General features: G+C 37.2%; 1 protein-coding gene and 1 pseudogene across 5 annotated transcripts in view; both read left to right on the top strand.

Annotated features, from left to right (window-relative positions):
- CSNK1A1 (casein kinase 1 alpha 1) overlaps positions 1-21,835 on the top strand; it is an 85,903-nt gene that overhangs the window by 56,399 nt on the left and 7,669 nt on the right. For 2 of the 5 annotated variants that reach the window (XM_053567320.1, XM_053567316.1), the window contains 7 exons: positions 1,373-1,471; positions 3,849-3,932; positions 9,001-9,140; positions 11,084-11,162; positions 12,969-13,043; positions 16,043-16,149; positions 17,391-17,539. In XM_053567320.1, the coding sequence (XP_053423295.1) occupies positions 1,373-1,471; positions 3,849-3,932; positions 9,001-9,140; positions 11,084-11,162; positions 12,969-13,043; positions 16,043-16,149; positions 17,391-17,539 (733 nt within the window). Of the gene's footprint in view, positions 1-1,372; positions 1,472-3,848; positions 3,933-9,000; positions 9,141-11,083; positions 11,163-12,968; positions 13,044-16,042; positions 16,150-17,390; positions 18,165-21,835 lie in introns of those variants that run through there. The other 3 variants (XM_053567317.1, XM_053567318.1, XM_053567319.1) reach the window with 3 other exon arrangements.
- LOC128569423 (uncharacterized) lies at positions 13,914-14,061 on the top strand (annotated as a pseudogene).

The raw sequence follows: 21,835 nt of genomic DNA, 5'->3' as shown, positions 1-21,835 counted from the left end.
GGGTTCAAACCCAGCCCCGGCCAAACTGTAACAGAAAAATAGCCGGGCGTCGTGGCGGGCGCCTGTAGTCCCAGCTGCTCGGGAGGCTGAGGCAGGAGAATCGCGTAAGCCCAAGAGTTAGAGGTTGCTGTGAGCTGTGTGATGCCACGGCACTCTACCTGAGGGCGGTACAGTGAGACTCTGTCTCTACAAAAAAAGAAAAGCGGGGCAGTGCCTGTGGCTCAAGGAGTAGGGCGCCAGTCCCATATGCCGGAGGTGGCGGGTTCAAACCCAGTCCCGGCCAAAAAACCACCAAAAAAAAAAAAGAAATTAAGAAAAGCTTGTTAAAAAAGACATGTTTAGGTTGGGCATGCCTGTAATCCTAGCACTCAGGGTCGAGGCAAGAAGATCACTTGAGCTCAGGAGTTCAAGACCAGCCTGAGCAAGATAAAAATTATCTGGGTGTTGTGGTGGTGCTTGTAGTCCCAACTGTTCTGGAGGCTGACACAGGAGGATTGGTTGAACCGAGGAGTTTAAGGTTGCCATGGCACTCTAGCCTGGGCAACAGAATGACACTCTCATCTCAAAAACAAACAAAAAAAAGACATATTTAATATGTACATTTTGAGTGGAATGCATTCAGAAAACCATGGGGGAATCTAAAAAACACTAAAGAAAGAAAACCTGAGCATGTATGTGTTTATCTTGCAGCTGCCAACTCCCAGGAATGTTTTAGGATATGTTTAGTTAAAACAACCAAGAGCAAGAATAAAGTGGTAATAATGCTTCCATCTCAGTTTACATGTAATAATTACTTACAGTATATTTACTAAGCATTTAATATGCACCTTTTGAATGGAATTAATAATAAAATTGAGAAAACCATGGGGAGAGTACATACCTCATTTGTATACCCCCAACTCCCAAGTATGTGTTTATGTCTGAGTTTATGTGTATATATATGTCTTTGTAAGCATAGCATGGAAATAGGCCTGGGTAGTATCGGGCCATTTTAATGCTGGTTACTGGAGAGGGCGTAGAATTGAGGGTGGAAAGCTTTTATCTTATTTCCTATATTGTAGCAACTGAAACAGTTTTAAATACATTACATTTATAATTTGAAAATCAGGAACACCGGGTCTTTTATCAGATTTGACCTTGTCATGTTTTTAATCATTTGGAAAGATAAGGCAAAAGAACACTACAGGTTTATGCATAGAGATATCCATCAATCTATGATAGAAAATAATAGATAGCTTAGTTGTCTTTTCAATGTAAATTTTTTTTTGTCATTATCTTTGTGAATTCTAAATAAATAATTCAGGTATTGAAATACTTGAGAAATAATATTTTATTTATCACTTACTTCAGTTATCTCTCCCTTTTTTTCCAGATGATCAGTAGAATTGAATATGTGCATACAAAGAATTTTATACACAGAGACATTAAACCAGATAACTTCCTAATGGGTATTGGGCGTCACTGTAATAAGGTTAGTCAAATGCTCTTTGCATGAAAGAACAAAGAGTAAAATACCAACAAGAATTGCTTTGGAAAACTTCAATCTTTAAAAAGCTATAGTAAATTGAATATGCTGTTGATAATTGCTTTAAAAGATTGTGCTAGAAGGATAATCAGCTAACTCTATTAACTTAAATACTCTACGTTTTACCCATCCAAGGTTAGGTACCTATATGGAAATATAAAATTCCAAGGGCATTATAATGAACTGTAATCATCTGTTATTAACATTTAACTGTTGAACAATTATATCTATTTTTCATTCACTTAAATAGTGAAAACTCCCATATTCTTTTCCTTCTGAATGCTAAAAATCAGATTTTAACCTTTGGCTCTGAAGTGTGGATTTTTATAAAATACGTACTCATGCCATTGTGGGAACACTGACCCATCTGTCACCATGGCGTTAATGTTTGCTGACTGAGCATGGTTGATAACGAGAATTCTTCAGTCCTTGGATTTGTGTATTTAAAAGGATAACTTTTGGGCCTCCTTAAAAAGTAGTTGACAGTTTTTTACTTGGGTGCGAAGTTGAATGAGTTCTTCACCCTTCCTCCCTCATTTACAGGAAAATAATAGACAAGTGAAATGAACATTCATTCAACAAAACTAGCGTTCACAGGGGTCTCTGAGAATGGTTCTACTTACGGGGTAATTGGGTTGTAGCTAGTGACGCATGATTGAAGTTAGATATTAATTGTGTTGAAATTTTTTCTGCAATGATTAGTTTTTGAGTGAATTGCTTTCTTTATGAATTCAATGTTGAGCTCGGGCAGACAGGCAGCATTGGCAGTGCACTAAGTATAATATGATCTGATGATTCTGATAGAAATTCTCAACTTCAGGACAACTCGGGGGCTTTTTGTGGTTTATTTTTTTGTTTATTTTGTTTTTGGAAGGAAAATTCCCATTTGTTTTATTAAGATATTAGGGGATGTTTGGTGTTTTTAGGTCTAGCTATAAATGTTTACCTTTGTTTGCCTGTATGAATGCCAACTTGGAGCCATTACCATTAGAACTGGTGTTATTTGTTAATGTGTGACATTGGTGTTGGTCTGACCAAGTTTTAGGAAATTAATTTTTTTGGTTAAGCTTTAAATAATGAAGGGTATTTAATGACTTATCTTGTCATCTCCAAAATGCATTTAAGAAAAAAATACTATGTAATTTTTCTCTATGACGTATCCAGGTTCTCAATCGTTACTGCAAGGCCTGGTAATTTAATCGAAAAAATTACTGATCTTAAGTTTTGGGGCAGTTTTGTCAGTTTGACTCTTAATCTTCTTTGGCGATTTCCCAGCCCTCCCCTCCCCCCTTTTCTTACCCCTAAGGACCCATTATCCCCATATCATCCCTGTTCTGCATGTTGATGTTGCAGTACATGGTTTTTGCCTTAAATTTAAACGATAGCTTAGATAATACCACTTTCCTTTTTTTCCTCCTCAAGAATCGCTTCTTAATCACATAATTGTGTTAGGAAGTCTTAAGTTAACCTAGTGATTTAAAAAAAAACAACAACACATTTTTATGATTTGTACCCTCCTTACAGATATTAAAAAGTGTAGCTACTTGCCGTTACCCGGTTTCAGAGAGAGCCTGAGGTAGATAGAAGCAAACTGTTTATTTAACTAAGAGTCATACTAAATGTTGCTCTTGGACATTTTAGATTAGCGTTTTATTTATGTAGTTGGTTTTTAGCGTTTTCTGTGTTGTAGTTTGAAAAATGCCAGTTGTATGAAACTGGATTCTTTGGTCAGCTTGTTCCAGTAGTTTCTATTCATGGGAGAAAAAGGTTTTGGGGGGATTTTGAGGTGGATTTTTAAAGTTAAATTCCTTATTTGGAGAATTGTTCTGAATTTGATATTTAGGAGTGACCACTCCAATCTTAGTGAATTTGCTCATCTCTTCCAGTAATCAGCCCTGCATGCTTATAAAAATAAATTTTAAGGTGACTAAATGCCTTCTACCTCTTCCTTACTGAAGATTTTTTTCCCCTGTACAGTCTTTTCGTGGGGGAAGGGCAGATTGTGGTACCAAAGATTGCAGATCTAAATTCCCCTTTTTTGATTAAAAAATTAAAGAGCCAAATGTCACCATTGCTATCCCTGTTTCAGGCAGTGACACAATATAGTGGCATTAAAAACTTGAGTATTTTCCAGAATTCAAATGTTCTTAAGCATGTGATTCTTATTTGGAAAATTGAGAAGCTACAGTGCTTGGTGGAAGAAGGATGGCATTTGGCTACCCTGTTCTTTCTCTAATGCCTCGGTGTTGCCTGTCTGCGCCGGCCATTGTTGCAATGTAAGCAATACTGTTTGATGCACTGCCACCCTCTATTGTCTGTTTAGTGTTTAGAATCTCCAGTGGGGAAGAGGAAAAGAAGCATGACTGTTAGTACTTCTCAGGACCCATCTTTCTCAGGATTAAACCAGGTCTGAAACTGTCTCCTATTCCAACCTCAATCCCAAATTCATGTGCTTTTCTTTTTTATTGTTTTATTTTTATTATTTTTGTTTTAATTCTGGAGAATGTAGATCTTGCTCAAGCACCTCTTACGTTGGCATTATTCAGACATACTTGGCAAACATAACATTACTAAGATGTTTCTTTGTGGCTTTTGCTTAAAACTTGTAAAGTTTAGAGAAAACCTAAATGAAAATAGGAGATTATGTTTAGATCTCTAATATCCATATGAGGAAATGATTATAGTAAATTTGAGATTGTTTAGCTTTTAAAAATGTGTTTGGAGTTGCATAACTTAATGCACGAAATATATTTTAATTCACTTGCATCAGTGCTGTATAATAAATACATTCTACCTCACCTCTCTTCTCCTTCCCTATGGAACTTCAGGTAAGTGTAGATCAGATTTCAGATCTTAGTGTTTCTATAATTCATTTACCTCAATCTGTGAATTCTCAGCTTCTACCAAAGGGATACTTATAGAGCATTATGTGCTCTGGAACTAGAAGACATTGCATTCTTAACAATGTAACTATAGTAAATTGCCATTGGTAATACCTTATGATAAGTTAAACGAATGCATAACTTGATGATTTAGTTTTCGGAAAGTTAGATAAACACTCTAGTAATTTCCTACATTTTTAAAGAAACCGTAAGCAGCACTCTTAACATTTTCTTTTACTTTTGTAAAAGTTAGGTAGAATTTTAAGACAAAGAGAAATACTTTTTTTTTTTTTGCAGTTTTTGGCCAGGGCTGGGTTTGAACCTGCCACCTCCGGTATATATAGGGCCAGTACTGCCCTTAGAAATACTTTTTTTTTTTTTGTAGAGACAGAGTCTCACTTTTATCGCCCTCTGTAGAGTGCTGTGGCGTCACGCAGCTCACAGCAACCTCCAACTCCTGGGCTTAGGCGGTTCTCTTGCCTCAGCCTCCTGAGTAGCTGGGACTACTGGCACCCGCCACAGCGCCTGTCTATTTTTTTGTTGCAGTTTGGCCACAGCCAGGTTTGAACCTGCCACCCTTGGTATACGGGGCCGGTGCCTTACCCACTGAGCTACAGGCGCCGTCCTGAGAAATACTTTTTTAATCACAAAATTTGCGTATCTAAATTTTGACACTCCTGAACAAATAAGTTCTTAATCATTCAATTTAGTATATGATGAAAAGGAGATATTGGCATGAGTAATCAGAAAAGAAAAAATATAATTTGGTAATAGGTTAATTATTCACATGTATTTTATGGGGAATCATTTTAATCTTTTCCATACTGCCCAGCCGTATTCCTGGGACCATAAGATTTTTGTTGTTGTTTTATTATTAGAACATAAGATTTTTTTATTCAGGCACAGAACTACCAGCTATTGTGAGTGGATCTTAGTTGGGGAGATAGAGCAGATGGGTAATTTAGGTACCTGATAAGAATGTAAATTTTTTAAAGCTCTAGTGCCTCATTTTTATTTACCAATTTATACATTTTACTTAAACTTCATAGCACAATCATTTAATTGTTCACATAAAAAGTTGTATTAAATCGTTTGTTTTGTATATACAAGTTCGTAGGTTGTGAATTTTTTGGAAGGGCAGGGGTAAACATGACTCCTGGTTAAGAGAAAAATTGCTACAAGTACTGAAAACTAAAATTAGTAATAATGTTTTTGAAGACAGTGTATGTACCTCTATTGAACGGAATCTGTCCTAATTTATCAAACAATAACTTCTTCCTGTATACCTTTGAGAATGGGCTGCATTTTTAAAAATAGGCATAAAGTTTACTCACAATATATAATTAGTAAAAATCCACAAAAAGGCAGTTTGACCAACCACAGAACTTTCCTGTGTTTTTGCACATATAAGCTTATAAAAATACATTATCTTATGCTTCTTTGGTACTGACGTTTTCTTGTTTGTTTGTTGGTTTTTGTTTTTGTTTTTTGAGACAGAGTGTCACTGTGTCATCCTCAGTAGAGTGCAGTAGTATTACAGCTCACAGCAGCCTACAACTCTTGGGCTTAAGTGATTATCTTGCCTCAGCCACCCAAGTAGCTGGTGCTATAGGCACCCACCACAATGCTAGGCCATTTTTTATTGCAGTTGTCATCGTTTTTTTTTTTTAGCTGGCTCGGGCTGGGTTCGAACCCGCCACCCTCAGTGTATGTGGCTGGCGCTGTAACCACTGTGCTACAGGTGCCAAGCCTCTTGTTTGGCTTTGTCTTTATTTATTTTATCATCATCATTATTATTATTTTTTTTTTTTTTAATGCAGAGTCTGTGTCGCCCCTGGGTAGAGTACCGTGGCGTCACAGCTCACAGGAACCTCAAACTCTTGGGCTTGAGTAGCTGGGACTAGATGCCCTTCACAACACCTGGCTATTTTTTTTGTTGTTGTTACGGTTGTCATTATGGTTTAGCTGGCCTGGGTCGGATTCGAAGCCACCACCCTTGGTGTATGTGGCTGGCGCCTTAACTGCTGTGCTACGGGCGCCAAGCCTGGTTTTTGTCTTTATGTGTTAACAGCCTTTTGGTTATACCCTTGGTAATATGTGGTTGTACTAAATACATCCATTCTGTGTTAATATTCGTTTTTAAACTGAGAGTATACAAAGAGACTAAAGAAGCATGCTAGTTACCTGAAGGTAATGAACTACCAAGAGATATTTATTTTTACTTTAAGTAGTTTTCCCTTCATTTGTTACTGAGACTAGGATACCTTTGTTCATCAGTGGCTTTTTTTCCCCTGAGTTTTCAGTTTTTATAAGAGAAAATTAAAGATTGTTTTATTTGCTTCATAGTTTTTTGTTCTGTTATTAAAGATGGAGATACTTCAGAAGAAATAATAAGTATACATATTTTTCATTTTCTTGATAAGTTTCCTCTTCTGAGATTTGTGGAAGGAAAGAACTCGCAAATAAACACTGAATTTCTTCAAAGCAGTCTTTTCCTTGTGGGAGAGTATCTGGTTATTGAGTTAGAAATGGAGCTATTGAATACAGATTTAGACATGAATGAAATTATTAGACATACTCATGTCAGAGCTCTTCCCTTTTTCACTTTCATTTTGAAGTTCTAAAGGAAGCAATCCCAAAAAACATCCACTGGAGGAAATTCTCTGTACTAATCATTGAGTCAAAATCCACATATTTCTTAGGAATATAGTTATTTTAAAATAACATGTAGTTGCGTGTCCTTTGCATTTATTTTTTCCTTGTTTTCTTTTCTGTATGAATCTATAGACCTTAATCATAGTTTTTGTTTGGCTTAACAGAAATATAATTTGCTCATTTTAATATTTGTGTGCTGAGCTGGTTTTTCTTACCAAGACATAGTGTGAGCTTTATTTCTTTTAGTATTTTATAATACTAACTTTCTTAAAATTACCTCATTGGTTGGGAAAGAGGTTTAATCTTACTACTTTAGAGAGTTTTCATTATCAAGTTACATTTACACATTCATGCAACACACACTCCCTTGTAATAATTTAATCTTTATTCTTTTGTAGTAGATCAAGTAAAAATAAGTATCTCATTATTGACAATAGTGACAGAAATACAAATGCCAGTGTCTTTACCATCCAAAGAATAATTCAGAATAGATTACAGTGTCTGGCTGAAATAGATGTTATTCGTCTTCCTAAGAGAGGTACTTGGTCAGATCTTTTTAACTTAAATCAGTAAATTACTTTATATGTTAATACAAACCCCATAGATTATGTGATTAGAATTTCCCAGCAAATCACAGATTATAAATTGGCAGAATGAACTTGATAGGCTAATGGAAAGAGCTACAAAATTTAGGTATAACTAGAGAAGAACAATGGTCTACGGCTATCTACTATAAAGGCCCAGCTCAATAATCTTTGTAGATAAAACTTTATTATAGCTTGGTATAACAAGGAATTTTATGATAAAAGGCTAAAATTTTTTTTTAGTAAAGATTATTTTACTTTTAAAAGGAAGATAAATATGAATATATCTTGTGTTTTCTTATAAAAATAGGTTTTTTTCTTTTAAAGTTTTAAATTCTATAGCATAAACTTGAATTACTTAGAAAAATTAACTACATTTTAAATGGGTGCCTTAATCTTTTGGTACCATGTAGATGAGATAGTTTGTACTCATCTGTCTCATCTCAACTGTTGTAGATCACTTTAATTTAAACCTTAATTGCCTTTTTTAAAAGATTTTTTAGTCAACTTATTACATTTTCAGAATTTTATTTTATTTTATTTTTTTTTGTAGAGACAGAGTCTCACTTTATGGCCCTCGGTAGAGTGCCGTGGCCTCACACAGCTCACAGCAACCTCCAACTCCTGGGCCCAAGCGATTCTCTTGCCTCAGCCTCCCGAGTAGCTGGGACCACAGGCGCCTGCCACAACGCCCGGCTATCTTTTGGTTGCAGTTTGGCCGGGGCCGGGTTTGAACCCACCACCCTTGGTATATGGGGCCGGTGCCTTACCGACTGAGCCACAGGCGCCGCCCCATTTTCAGAATTTTAAACTGATCACATGCATAATGTCAGTGATAAGCAGTGTTTTTTATTAATGAAAAGGTTTGGTTTCATTGGCAATATCAAACTTTCAGATTATCAGTTTCAGATAACAAGCATTTGTTGGCATACTAAAAAATGGCCTTTGTAGGAGGGAAGAGTTCTAGATACCTTATGTCTAGATTTTGAAACTTCATGCTTGTTTATCAATAACAACAGGCTGTCAGGTGTAATTGTGGCAAACAGCACACTTGCCAACTCTGCTGTCAGGCGTGTGTACATATCTCCACTTATTTTATAAAGACAGTCTTCTGAGTGTATTGTAATCTGGACCTATGAAGTTTGCAAATGACAAGGATAAACTACTAGCCTTAACTATATTTTTTCAACTTGATCTATTCATGAAGACTAGTTTTAAAAAAAAGCTTACGGGTGTATTTAGTGTGTGGGTATCTGTTCTACTTTACAATACTTTGATATATGCGAGTATACAAAACATGTCATTTAATGAATAAGATTGGGAACCTAATGTCTCTTTTATTTCTCTTTCAAAGTTATTCCTTATTGATTTTGGTTTGGCCAAAAAGTACAGAGACAACAGGACAAGACAACACATACCATACAGAGAAGATAAAAACCTCACTGGCACCGCTCGATATGCTAGCATCAATGCACATCTTGGTATTGAGCAGAGGTGAGTTTGAAAATTGAAGGTACTATCCATAGTAGAAACCATTAGCAGGTTTTTGAAGTATTTGGATTAGTTGCTTCCAATTTCCAAGGATTGAAGATTTGAAAGCTGCCTATTAATTGTATCTGCTGCTTCAGCCAATATAGAGAAGCCAATTAAATGAGACTTTTTTTTTTTTTTTTTTTTTGCAGTTTTGGCTGGAGCTGGGTTTGAACCCGCCACCTCCAGCATATGGGGCTGGCACCTTACTCCGTTGAGCCACAGGCGCCAAGAGACGATTTTTTTTTTTTTTTTAAGATTGTTTCTTGGGGAGAAAATATTACATGACAGAAAATTAGAAGCATAAAATATAATGTTGATGTTTCTTTTTGCAGCTCAGGATAGTACCTATTTTTTAAATACTGATCTTGTGCTTTTTATATATGTATATTATAAGTTGAATTTTGGGAAGAAATATATTGTTTACTTTTACAAGGGGAGTGTTAAGTGAGCCCTAATAAACCAAAAAGGGGCTGGGAGACCCTTCCCTGTTCTACTCTTTCACTTAAATACATAAATGTGTGAGATTTAGTTTAAAAGTGTTTAAACACACACACACACACACACACACACACACACACACTTGAAGCACAGTGGCTCAGGCCTCTAATCCTAGCACTCTGGGAGGTTGAGGCAGGTAAATCACCTGAGCTCAGGAGTTCCAGATCAACCTGAGCAAGATCAAGACTCCATCTCTACTAAAAATAGAAAAAGTAGCTGGGCATTGTGGCAGGCGCCTATAGTCCCAACTACTTGGGAGGCTGAGGCAAGAGGATTGCTTGAGCCCAAGAGTTTGAGGTTGTTGTGAGCTATAATGACACCATGACATGCTAGGGCCGACAGAGTGAGACTCTGTCTCTCCCCCCCCCCTCCAAAAAGAAGTATAGTCTCTCTTCACTGTTTCATTACATGAGTTCTGCATATAATTTCAAGTTCCCTATACCTTAAAACAAGCATAAAAGTAACAAGATTGCCTCCAGGTTAGGAAATCATGAAAAGAACTACTTCCTTTTTCTGTTTCTTTTTTTTTTTTTTAAAGCAGCGAGGTCTCACATAACACTGCAGCCCTAAATTTCTGGACTTGAGCAATCTTGCTTCAGTTTCATGAGCCATCATTTCTGGTTTCTCTTGGGAAAAATTGCAAGCTTAGGAAACATTCATGAATATTTGAATACTTTGGTTTAAGCTATGATATAATTTTTTTTATTGTATGCTAAAGTATTGCCTGTCCTTAAATATGTGTACATTTGTATGTATGTATACATACATATATACGTACATATTCATATAGATGTAGATTAGCTATAAAATATTAACTTATTTCAGCATTTCCAAAGTTATTCTAAAATTTTAATGAGCTTCTGCAAAACTTAGAATTATCCTGTTTGCTTGATTCTTCAGTCTTCATTAACCTCATTTAGAGAGATTAGTTAAATCCTTTTTTATTTTTTAAAAACTAAATTATAGGCTTGGTTGCCTATAGCACAGTGGTTACAGCACCGGCCACATGCACCGAGGCTGGCTGTTCGAACCCAGCCCCAAGCCAGCTAAACAACATTAACAAGTGCAGCTATATTCCCAGCAACTTGGGAGCAAGATAATTACTTAAGCCGGAGAGTTTGAGGTTGCTGTGAGCTGTGATGCCACGACACTCTACTGAGGGTGACATAGTGAGACTCTGTCTCAAAAAAACAAAAACTATAAAATGGTTGGTTTAGCTAATTTTGGAGTTTGCAAAAAGTTTGGTTAAAGGTAACAAGTCAGCTTTTTAAATACCTTAAATGCTTTCTTGCATAGGGTACCAAATAGCTCTTTCTCTTTGTTTGGGAGGATTTCTTCACTGTATTTGGCTTTCTTTCATGTTTTCCATAATAGCCAACTTCATAAAATTATGTTTTCTTTTCTAGTCGCCGAGATGACATGGAATCATTAGGATATGTTTTGATGTATTTTAATAGAACCAGCCTGCCATGGCAAGGACTAAAGGTAAATTATACTTATGATACCAGTTTTGAGTGTTGTTTTTTTTTTTTTCCTTAAAGAATAAAAATGCATATAGGGGCCCAGCACAATGGCTCACACAGGTAATCATTGCACTCTGGGAGGCTGAGACCTGAGGATTGCTTGAGCTCAGGAATTCAAGAGCAGCCTAAGTAAGAGCAAGGCTCCATATCTACTGAAAGTAGAAAAATTAGCCAGGTCTTGTGGCAGGCACCTGTAGTCCCAATTACTTGGGAGGCTGAGGCAGGAGGATCACTTGAACTTAGGAGTTTGAAGTTGCTGTGACTAGGCTGAAGTCATGGCGCTGTAGCCTGGGGTAACACAGTGAAACTGTGTCTCTGAAAAAATATGTGTGTGTGTATACATATATGAAGATAAAATTTAAGATTCCTTCCAATTCTGAGATGTTCCTAAGACTGCGCTAACTTTAATTTACTTTTGCCTTTTATTTGGGGAAAATAAAACCTAATCATTTCAATAAGAACTTGGTTAGTAGAAGCCTACTATCACAGCTGAAGAACAAGTTTCCTTGGAAGACAGTAAGCTGGTACCTATTGGTAACCACTAGCTTTATCTAGATCAGTGGTTCTCAACCTTCCTAATGCCATGGCCCTTTAATACAGTTAGTGAGAACCGCTGATCTAGATGGAAAAGGACATCTGTTGCTATTATGATGAAAGTGTATGTTTAAATGTACAGTAAAACCTATTTATCCAGCAGTACCAATTATATTATTTATGCAATTACCTATCTAAACATTTTGTTTCTATTAACCGAGAGTTGCACATTACTTTTATATGTAATGATAAATCACTGTCTTAAAATTTAATGTCTGTTTGACACTTTGTTGGTTAGAAAAAGTATCTATATTTATTGAGGGGTTGTGTGCTAGGCACAGTGCTCAGTTCTTGTGTTAGCTTTATCCAATATGAGTATTTTTACATTGGAAAACTATTGTTATTTATGCGTTTAACTTCAGTTATTAATGTCATTAAATAATGAACACATTTTTGTATTGATTGGCTTTTACCTTTGCCCTTATGCTGATCATAGATTATAAAAACGTTCTTCAGCTGGGTGTGGTGACGTACTTCTGTAGTCCCAGATGCTTGGGAAGCTAAACTCGGAGGATCTATCGAGGCTAGGAGTTTGAGGCCTCTGTGAGCTATGATTATGCCTGTGAATAGCCACTGCACTCCCCTCAGGCAACATGATGAGACCTCTGCTTTAAAAACAACAAAAAAGAAAGTTAGAAAATCCTTTCCAAATTTGACACCACCTATTTTTACTTAAATCTCATATCCTATTGATGTTATTTGACTCACCCTTTCCTAATAGTAAAATTATGTTCTTGAAGTAGATAACATCAAGTTACTTAACAGTTCGGGGGAGGGAGGGAACTGTCGATGTATTTTCATTTCTTTTTAATTCTAGGTTAAAATTTCTCTTAAGGCTCGGTGCCTGTAACTCAGTGGCTAGGGCCCTAGTCACATATACCGGAGCTGGCAGGTTCACACCCAGCACAGGCCTGCCAGACAATGACAACTACAACCAAAAAATAGCCAGGCGTTGTGGCAGGCACCTTAGTCCCAGCTACTTGGAAAACTGAGGCAAGAGAATCGCATAAGCCCACTCTACCAAGGGCGACATAGTGAGGCTCTGTCTCAAAATAAATAAATGAATAAAATTTCTCTTGAACCTCAAGTATGTGTCTTTGCTTACATGTATGACGTGTTAAACTTAGGTTCTACTAAGTAGTGTTGAGTATATCTTTATGATTTGATTCTATAGGCTGCAACAAAGAAGCAAAAATATGAAAAGATTAGTGAAAAAAAGATGTCCACTCCTGTTGAAGTTTTATGTAAGGTACGTTTCATGACGAATTATTACTGAAAAATATAAATGATCATCCCAGAACAAAAAGATGCATTTTACTCGCTAGCCCTGGAGCTTAAACATCCTCGTAGATAACTTACCTACCATTTTATATTTACATTTTGATTATTCTAAATATTTTTACTTTAACAAAGGCTTGAGCATATGACTCATTTTAAGTTAAATGTTTTATGTTTCTGGTTTGTTCGGGCTCTCTTTTAAAGATTGGAAGAATATTGGGCAGTGCCTGTGGCTCAGTGGGTGGGGCGCCAGCCCTATATACTGAGGGTGTCAGGTTCAGGCCTGGCCCCAGCCAAACTGCAACAAAAAAACAGCCAGGCATTGTGGCGGGTGCCTGTAGTCCCAGCCGCTCAGGAGGCTGAGGCAAGAGAGTTGCCTAAGCCCTGGAGTTGGAGGTTGCTGTGAGCTGAGACACCATGGCACTCTACCAAGGGCGGTAAAATAAGACTCTGTCTCTACAAAAAAAATAAATAAAGATTGGAAGAAAATTAAAAATTGCAGGACAGGTAATCATTTCTAGCAGAACTACATTACTTGATGAGAAAAATGAAATTAACAAATAAATTAATAATATCCCCAAATTGGTGCCATAAAAGAAGGGATATCAGCATTGATACATCAAAGAATAGAGAAATAGGTGGACAGATTGGAGCAATCCAAAACAGCCCAAGAGTTGGAGGTTGCTGTGAGCTGGGATGCCACAGCACTCTACCTAGAGCAACATAGTTGTCCAGAGTTGTCCAGCAATACACAGAATAAATACAGAAGACAGTTGGAATCAGACTCATTTCTTTGGAATTTCGAACTTTATAGAAAGGCAAGTGAGTTTAGAATGGAGAGGCATTTGTCAAGATGAGTAACCATGATCTCTTCCATAGAAAGAAGGCCATATGCTCATAGTGCCCAATGCCAGAGCAAACTGTGGCCCTGAACCATTGCCTGGCCTCTGTGTCCATAGGCTGCTGGCACTGAAGTGGGTTGCACAGAGGAAAAAAAAAAAAGAAAGAAAGAAGGCCATATGGTCTAATTTGAGATAAGAATGAATCATATACCTGAAATTCATTAGAAAATAGTATACAATTTGGGTGGCGCCTGTGACTCAGTGAGTAGGGCACCGGCCCCATATACCAAGGGTGGTGTGTTCACACCTGGCCCCGGCCAGACTGCAACAAAAATGGCTGGCGTTGTGGCACTGGAGGCTAAGGCAGGAGAATCACCTGGGCCCAGAAGCTGGAGGTTGCTGTGATCTGTGACGCCACAGCACTGTACTGAGGGTGATAAAGTAAGACTCTTGTCTCTTAAAAAAAAACAAAATAATAACTATTTAAAAAGAAAATAGTGGCTAAGCGCCTGTGGCTCAAGCTGCTAAGGCACCAGCCACATACACTTGAGCTGGGGGGTTTGAATCCAGCCCGTTCCCGCCAAACAGCTATGATGGCTGCAACCAAAAAATAGCCAGGCGTTGTGGTGGGCGCCTGAAGTCCTAGCTACTTGGGAGGCAGAGGCAGAAGAATTGCTTGAGCCCAGGAGTTGGAGGTTGCTGTGAGCTGTGATGACACAGCACTCTACCCAGGGCGACAGCTTGAGGCTCTGTCTCAAAAAAAAAAAAAAAAGAAAGAAAGAAAGAAGGAAAATAGTACACAATTAAATACTTGAGTGATGGAATGGATTAGTGAGAGTTAAAATAGTGCTTTGTGGGAGAAGGGTAAGTGGAGGTAATCTTCATGCGTCTCCTCATCCACAGATTTGCAAGTCCTGTTAAAAGCTTTTTAAAAAATGTGTAACGTGGGGTGGCACCTGTGGCTCCAAGGAGTAGGGCACCACCCCATATGCCAGAGATGGCGGGTTCAAGCCCAGCCCTGACCAAAAACTGCAAAAAAAAAAGTGTAACATATCTATCTCAGTTTGTTGGTCACCTGACAAATGAAATAAGCATAACTATTTGTAAATATTAAATCTATTTACATCAGTGCAATCAGAAAAAAATATTGTAAGTATTTTTATCTTGTCCTGTTGTGACTTCAGAATGTTAGAAATTTTGCAAAATTGTAAGGTTGTGGGAAGAGACTACCTATTTTAATTTACCTCTTTCCACACTTGGATTTACCACAGTAGAAGTGATGTAGGAGCTTATACCATGTTTTAATTCTTGGTATTTCTTCATTGCTTCTGGCAAAATCCTTTTGGTGACTAATGTTAAGAGCTCTAAAAATGTTTATACGTCTTTGAGCATTGTTCCTAAGAAACTAAATGTGGAAAAAAATTGTGCCTACAGATGTTCTTAGCAGTATTATTAATAATAGAGAAAAATTAGAATCCACCTAAATGTTCAATTATAGGGAACAAGGTAATTAGGATGTATTAACTCAGAATATTATGCAGCCATTCAGATGTTTATAAAGAGGTGGGAAATAAAAGAATGCTTGCAATATGTTAATGGAAAAGAGCAGAATAAATTATGTATGCAATATCAGAACAGTTACACAAAAAAGAAAAGAAAAACCTAATTATTCATTGATACATATCACAAGTGTTAACAAGGGTTGCTTTGTAGCTAGCTTTCACTTTTGGCTATTCTATTTTTTTTCTTAATGTAAAAAAAAGTAATAAATTTGCGAAGTTTGAGGGAAAGTGCATATTCATTGTCATGTTCTGACAAATTATTTGGTCTCCATTTTCCCATTTGTTCATTATTGTCATTGGATTATTAAATTTTGATAAAATAACATAATTAACAAGTACATTATCTAAATTATTTAAGAACTTAGTATGTATTGTATCTAACAATATAAAAAGCTATTGTACATAGAGAGTGGGTAGGATGATGAAATTTTAAATTTATAAGGAAGCCAAGTCATTATTTTAGTTGTTTTCCTACAAAGTGGTAAAATACCCTTTGCTTGTACTTAAATACATTTATTTTCCTATCTTAAAAGTTTTTTACTTTGTTTTAATCCTTGGATTTATAGGGGTTTCCTGCAGAATTTGCCATGTACTTAAACTATTGTCGTGGGCTGCGCTTTGAAGAAGCCCCAGATTACATGTATCTGAGGCAGCTATTCCGCATTCTTTTCAGGTCAGTTTTTTAAAGTATGTTTAAGACTCTAAACTCCCGTGAGGGAACCTAGCTAAATTCATCTAACATTTATTCTGATAAGTGGTAAACAAAAGTAATGTGGATCGGCTCGGCCCTTGGGGCTCAAGCGGCTAAGGCACCAGCCACATACACCTGAGCTGGCGGTTCGAATCCAGCTTGGACCTGCCAAACAACAATGATGGCTGCAACCAAAAAATAGCCAGGCGTTGTGGTGGGCGCCTGTAGTCCCAGCTGCTTGGTAGGTGGAGGCAGTAGAATTGCTCGAGCCCAGGAGTTGGAGTTTGCTGTGAGCTGTGATGCCACAGAACTCTACCCAGGGCGCCAGCTTGAGGCTCTGTCTCAAAAAAAAAGGAATGTGGATCTAACCAGTATAAAAGTTACAAGAAGCTGGTTTGCCGCAGGGGTTGGAGGGGGCGTCTAATTGGGCATTTTTGTATTTGTGGTGCAAATACACTTGAGATGATTTTAGTTTGAAGTGGAGAGAACAGTTGAATCAAAGTCAAAGCAGAATTTAGCTTTTCTAAAATAATTGTAATTTATGTTTGATAAAAGTGGTTGTTGGCACCCCTTGGAATGTTCCGAACTTTAGTACCCAACTATGTTCAGTACTAATAAGAAAGCAATTAAGATATCACTTAATCTTGGCATCTTACAGTTTGGAAGCAGTCCTAAACTGTAGAGTTCCTTAGGTACAATCCAGAGTTAGTCTTAAACAAGGAGGAACATACAGCTTACATGACTCAAATTCTCAGTTGGAAGAGGATGAGAATTGAGGTAATCCCTTAACCCCAAGTCTTTCCTAGGCATCAGCAGACATTCCTCTCACAAGCATCTAGTTCTATACCTACTTCTAGGTAGAGGTTTCTAGGAAGAATCTTCTGTTGTGAATATCACCCGAGGTAATTGACAACTGGCTTAATGCTTTACTTTTTCATACAGGCTTTCACTGCTGTTCAACCTGCCCCTTTTAAGGAAGTTTATAGGTAGTTTTTATTTTATTTTAAATAGGAACACTTATTTTTACCCAATACAATATACTAGAGTGGTTACATCATTTTCCCTCATTGATAAGGTAGAGCTATTTTACCAGACACTGTTAAAAAATTATCTATTTTTTTAGAAGCTACTGTGCTTAAAGAGAAAATATTCATGGTAACTTAGTAGGTTTCTTAACTAGGCGGTATTATTAAAGGATTAATATATAATTTTATATCTTCTAGGACCCTGAACCACCAATATGATTACACATTTGATTGGACAATGTTAAAGCAGAAAGCAGCACAGCAGGCAGCCTCTTCCAGTGGGCAGGGTCAGCAGGCCCAAACCCCCACAGGCAAGCAAACTGACAAAACCAAGAGTAACATGAAAGGTTAGTAGCCAAGAACCAAGTGACGTTACAGGGAAAAAATTGAATACGAAATTGGGTAATTCATTTATTTCTAACAGTGTTAGATCAAGGAAGTGGTTTTAAAATACATAAAAATTTGGCTGTGTGTTTTTTCTTAAAAAAACAAAAAGACGTCCTTGGAAAATTTGACTACTAACTTTAAACCCAAATGTCCTTGTTCATATATATGTATTTGTATATACATATATGTGTATATACTATATCATTTCTCTTGGGATTTTGGGTCATTTTTAACAACTGCATCTTTTTTACTCATTCATTAACCCTTTTCCAAAATAAATACTTGGTGTTGAGAATATAATGTAACATAATCAATCCAAAATCCTAGACCTAACACTTGTTGATTTTTTTTTTTCACTTGTTGATTTTTAATAATGAATCTGGTTAGCCATGGTTTTTTACTTTCAGACTAACAGTGTTAAGTATTTTTTGCATGTTAATGCTTTAGTATTTAAAATGGAAAATTGTGAACAAGATTTAATCTCAAGAGGTGAGTCTGGCATTACCCTCAAAGTGTCTGTCTTCTCAGTTGCAAAGCATCTCATTTATTCTCTTAAATATTCAAATAACTGCAAAGCTTGGCACAGCTTTCCTAGAAACAAAAATAAATTTCTCATACTTGGAATTTAACAACATATGGTCTTAATTTTGTAATGATTTTGTTTTTGTTTTTGAAAATGTTACAAACCTCAGGGTCTAGGTATTTGATGTAGAGTTGAATCTGCCGTTAGGCTTTGCAAATTGAAGATAACTGAGGCAAATGCCATTGAACATGCTCTGTTTCCTTTCTGCTATTCTCTAGCACTCTTATTGCTGTGAGGAGTAGAGCTGTTACGGCAAGCTTCATTTCTTACCACAGTTGCCCTAAAGTTCAACTCCTACTTTCATGTTGTTTGTTTTTCTTTTCCCCTTTCTGGGGCCTACCTTCTTACACCTGCCTACCTTCTGGAAGTAGTGGGCAGGTAAGGTTTGGTTTCTAATTGGTTTCTGAATGACTGCTCTAGTCTGAACTTGGCCTTTACAAGTTAGTCTTTGTTTCATAGTTTTAGTGTTGTATTTAAACAAAATTATAATTTAAAAATAATAGGATAGTAACTGATGTCTTCCTCATCCCAGCAGCTCATCTGCTAGGAATGAAGTTGAGATGCTTCCCTTCCATGTTTTTCTGTATTTGGGGAGGATTCAAAGGTTTAATGTAGTGGGTGTTCTCAACTAATGAAACTCAAGCTCAGGATAGCAAACACTAGTGCTCTACTTGTGTGTCTCATTTGGAACTTAACTGCCCCCTTTTTAGTGTTGTAATCATTGTATGACTAATCATTGTGCCAAGAAGTTCATAATGAGGTATGATAGATATGTAACGTCACTGAGAAATGGTCCTGCTATGTACATGAGACCAGGTACAATCTCTAAAGTGAGGACTTGTTACACTTGACACTTATATTGGGACTTGTTACACTTGACACTTATATTGTTTTCTCACAAATGAAACCAGTTTTTTGCCTATAGCTAGCTGGAATAATAGGATCATCACTAGTTGGAGTTTCTGCAACTAAAATTAGATTGACATCTCATCTGACCTAGAACATAGCACTTCAGGCATTCAGCAGCCTTCAGAAAGAATCACCTTTTTTTGAACTAATTCCATTGTTTACTGTTTATCTCTTACTCAATAAATAAGCAGAATTTTTATCCTACTTTACCTAGGTTTTAAAGATGAGAAGTTGGATCCACTGAGTTAGTATGTTTCCTTTAAAAAAAGTTGTAACTAAACTTAAGTTTAATCCTTATTTTGTATTGTAGCTATTTTTCATAAGAGCAACTAAAAATTTCACAGCATCTTAGACATTGGTCATATAAATTACAGTAAGTTGACCACCCACAGGACTATAACAAACTGGTCAACATACAGAACTAGGCCTACTATACTGATATGTACATGTGGCGCATGTCTGGTCTATGAAAATTAGGTCAACTTGAGATGGTGATCACTGTAGGAAGGTAGTCAACTATGGAGGTTCTACAGTATTTCATAAATATAAAATGTAAAATTTTTAAAACTTGTAAAATTCTGAAAAATCAGGCTTTTCATAAAATATATTACATATTATTGCCTGGCTACTTTCAAAGATGCATTTCCAGGTGACGTATTTTGATTCCAAGCAAAATACCACTTGCTACTGAAATGTGCCACTTCCACAGAATACAACGGAATCCTCTTTGCTCTTTGATTTCTTGAAAACATCTGTATCATTTTCAGTACAGAACTTAGTGCACAAAACCCTCTATAAAAACCATGAAAATATGGCTAGGTATGAGGGTAGCATGAATTAAGCATGAGGAGCCCATTTCCCTAACCTCTATCCTCAGCCTAGTATCTGGGTCATCCCTTAAGTGGGAAATTTTAGGAAGTCTGGAGTTTGAAAACTGCTCTGGGTTATTTCTGATTCCAATCTCTGAGTAGTAAGGGTATTGAAAAGCATAGTATCTTGGGGTCTACTTTTTTTTTTTTTTTTTTTTAATGACTGTCGCACTCTGAGACTGGAGTGCCATGGCGTCAGCCTATCTCACAGCAACCCTCAGACTCCTGGGCTCAAGCAATCTTCCTTCCTTAGTAGCTGTGACTACACGCACTCGCCACAATACCCAAATCATTTTTCTATTTTTAGTAGAGATGGGGATCTCACTCTTAGGCTGGTCTCAAACTCCTGAGCTCAAGGGATCTTCCCTTCTCAGCCTTCCAAAGAGTTTAGGATTACAAGTGTGAGCCACTGCACTTAGACTATAGTGGATTGTTATTTAAGGCAGAGTTCAGGCAGCTTGGTGATTCATTGATCCCAGGAAATCCCTTGAATAATGGTAAAAATACCATGTTACATTTTATAGTTAAAAATTTTAGAAAATGGCTGGGTGCGGTGGCTCAAGCCCCTAATTCTAGCACTTAGGGAGGCCGAGGTGGGTAGAGTGCCTGAGCTCATGGGTTCGAGACCAGCCTGAGTCAGGGTGAGACCTTGTCTCTAAAAATAGCTGAGTATTGTGGAAAGTACCCCCCAGCTACTTGGGAGGCTGAGACAAAAGGATTGCTTAAGCCTAAGAGTTTGAGGTTGCTGTGAGCTGTGATGCCACCACCCTCTACCCATAGCAACAAAGTGAGACTCTGTCTCAAAAAAAAAAAATTTTTTTTTTTGTTTTAGAAAGTGCTTTTAGCATATTTTATCATTTGTTCTTCACAAAGTTATATTTTTTTAGATCAGTAAATTAAGTTTCATAAATCTTCAAGTAGATCTCCATTGAAAATAATAGTCACTTAAAGGAAAAATCCCACAAATAGTGCCATTCACCATGTATTTTGATGTCTTTTTAAAAATCTATACCTAGGGTGGTGCCTGTGGCTCAGTTAGTAAGGCGCCGGCCCCATATACCGAGGGTGGCAGGTTCAGACCCGGCCCCGGCCAAACTGCAACCAAAAAATAGCCGGGCATTGTGGCGGGCGCCTGTAGTCCCAGCTACTTGGGAGGCTGAGGCAAGAGAATCGCTAAAGCCCAGGAGTTGGAGGTTGCTGTGAGCTGTGTGAGGCCACGGCACTCTACCAAGGGTCATAAAGTGAGACTCTGTCTCTACAAAAAAAAAAAAAATCTATACCTAATGTTTCTTTATGAAAATTACAAGTTGTTTTAGCTATTCACTAGATAAATGTCTGAAGATTCCTTGAAGTCTGGCTTATTCAGTTAATGTGATTCTATTATGGCAGACTTCTGTCTTGATTGCTTTTCTTTAGATCTTTTCAAATACTCCATTCCAAAGCCCATCAAAAGACTGAGAAACCAGGGTTTTCTCTTGACACTCACTATGATTTTACTAGTTTTTCAGTGCTGAAGTGCAACAGCATTATAATTGTATGTATTCATATTCAACGAAAGAATATGTGAAATTAACACCTGACATATTATTGCCACATCCATATTACTCCCTTTTCTTCAACTATATGTGATTTTTTTTAAAGTATTTTTCAAGATACTTAAAAAGTTGCCAGACATGTTGGCATGCACCTGTAGTCCCAGCTACTCGGAAAGCTGAGAAAGGAAGATTGCTTTAGTCCAGGAGTTCTGGGCTGTAGTGTGCTATGCCAATCGGCTTTCCACACTAAGTTCAGCATCAGTATGGTGACCTCCCAGGACTGGGGGTGAGGGGGCCAACAGGTTGCCTAAGGAGGAGTGAACTGGCCCAGGTTGGAAATGGAGCAGGTCAAAACTCCCA

Source organism: Nycticebus coucang, chromosome 17, assembly GCF_027406575.1.
Source record: "Nycticebus coucang isolate mNycCou1 chromosome 17, mNycCou1.pri, whole genome shotgun sequence".
In the NCBI taxonomy this organism is placed as follows: Eukaryota; Metazoa; Chordata; class Mammalia; order Primates; family Lorisidae; genus Nycticebus; species Nycticebus coucang.
The sequence above is the reverse complement of the archived record's forward strand: the minus strand, read 5'-3'. Positions and strand labels throughout refer to the sequence as shown.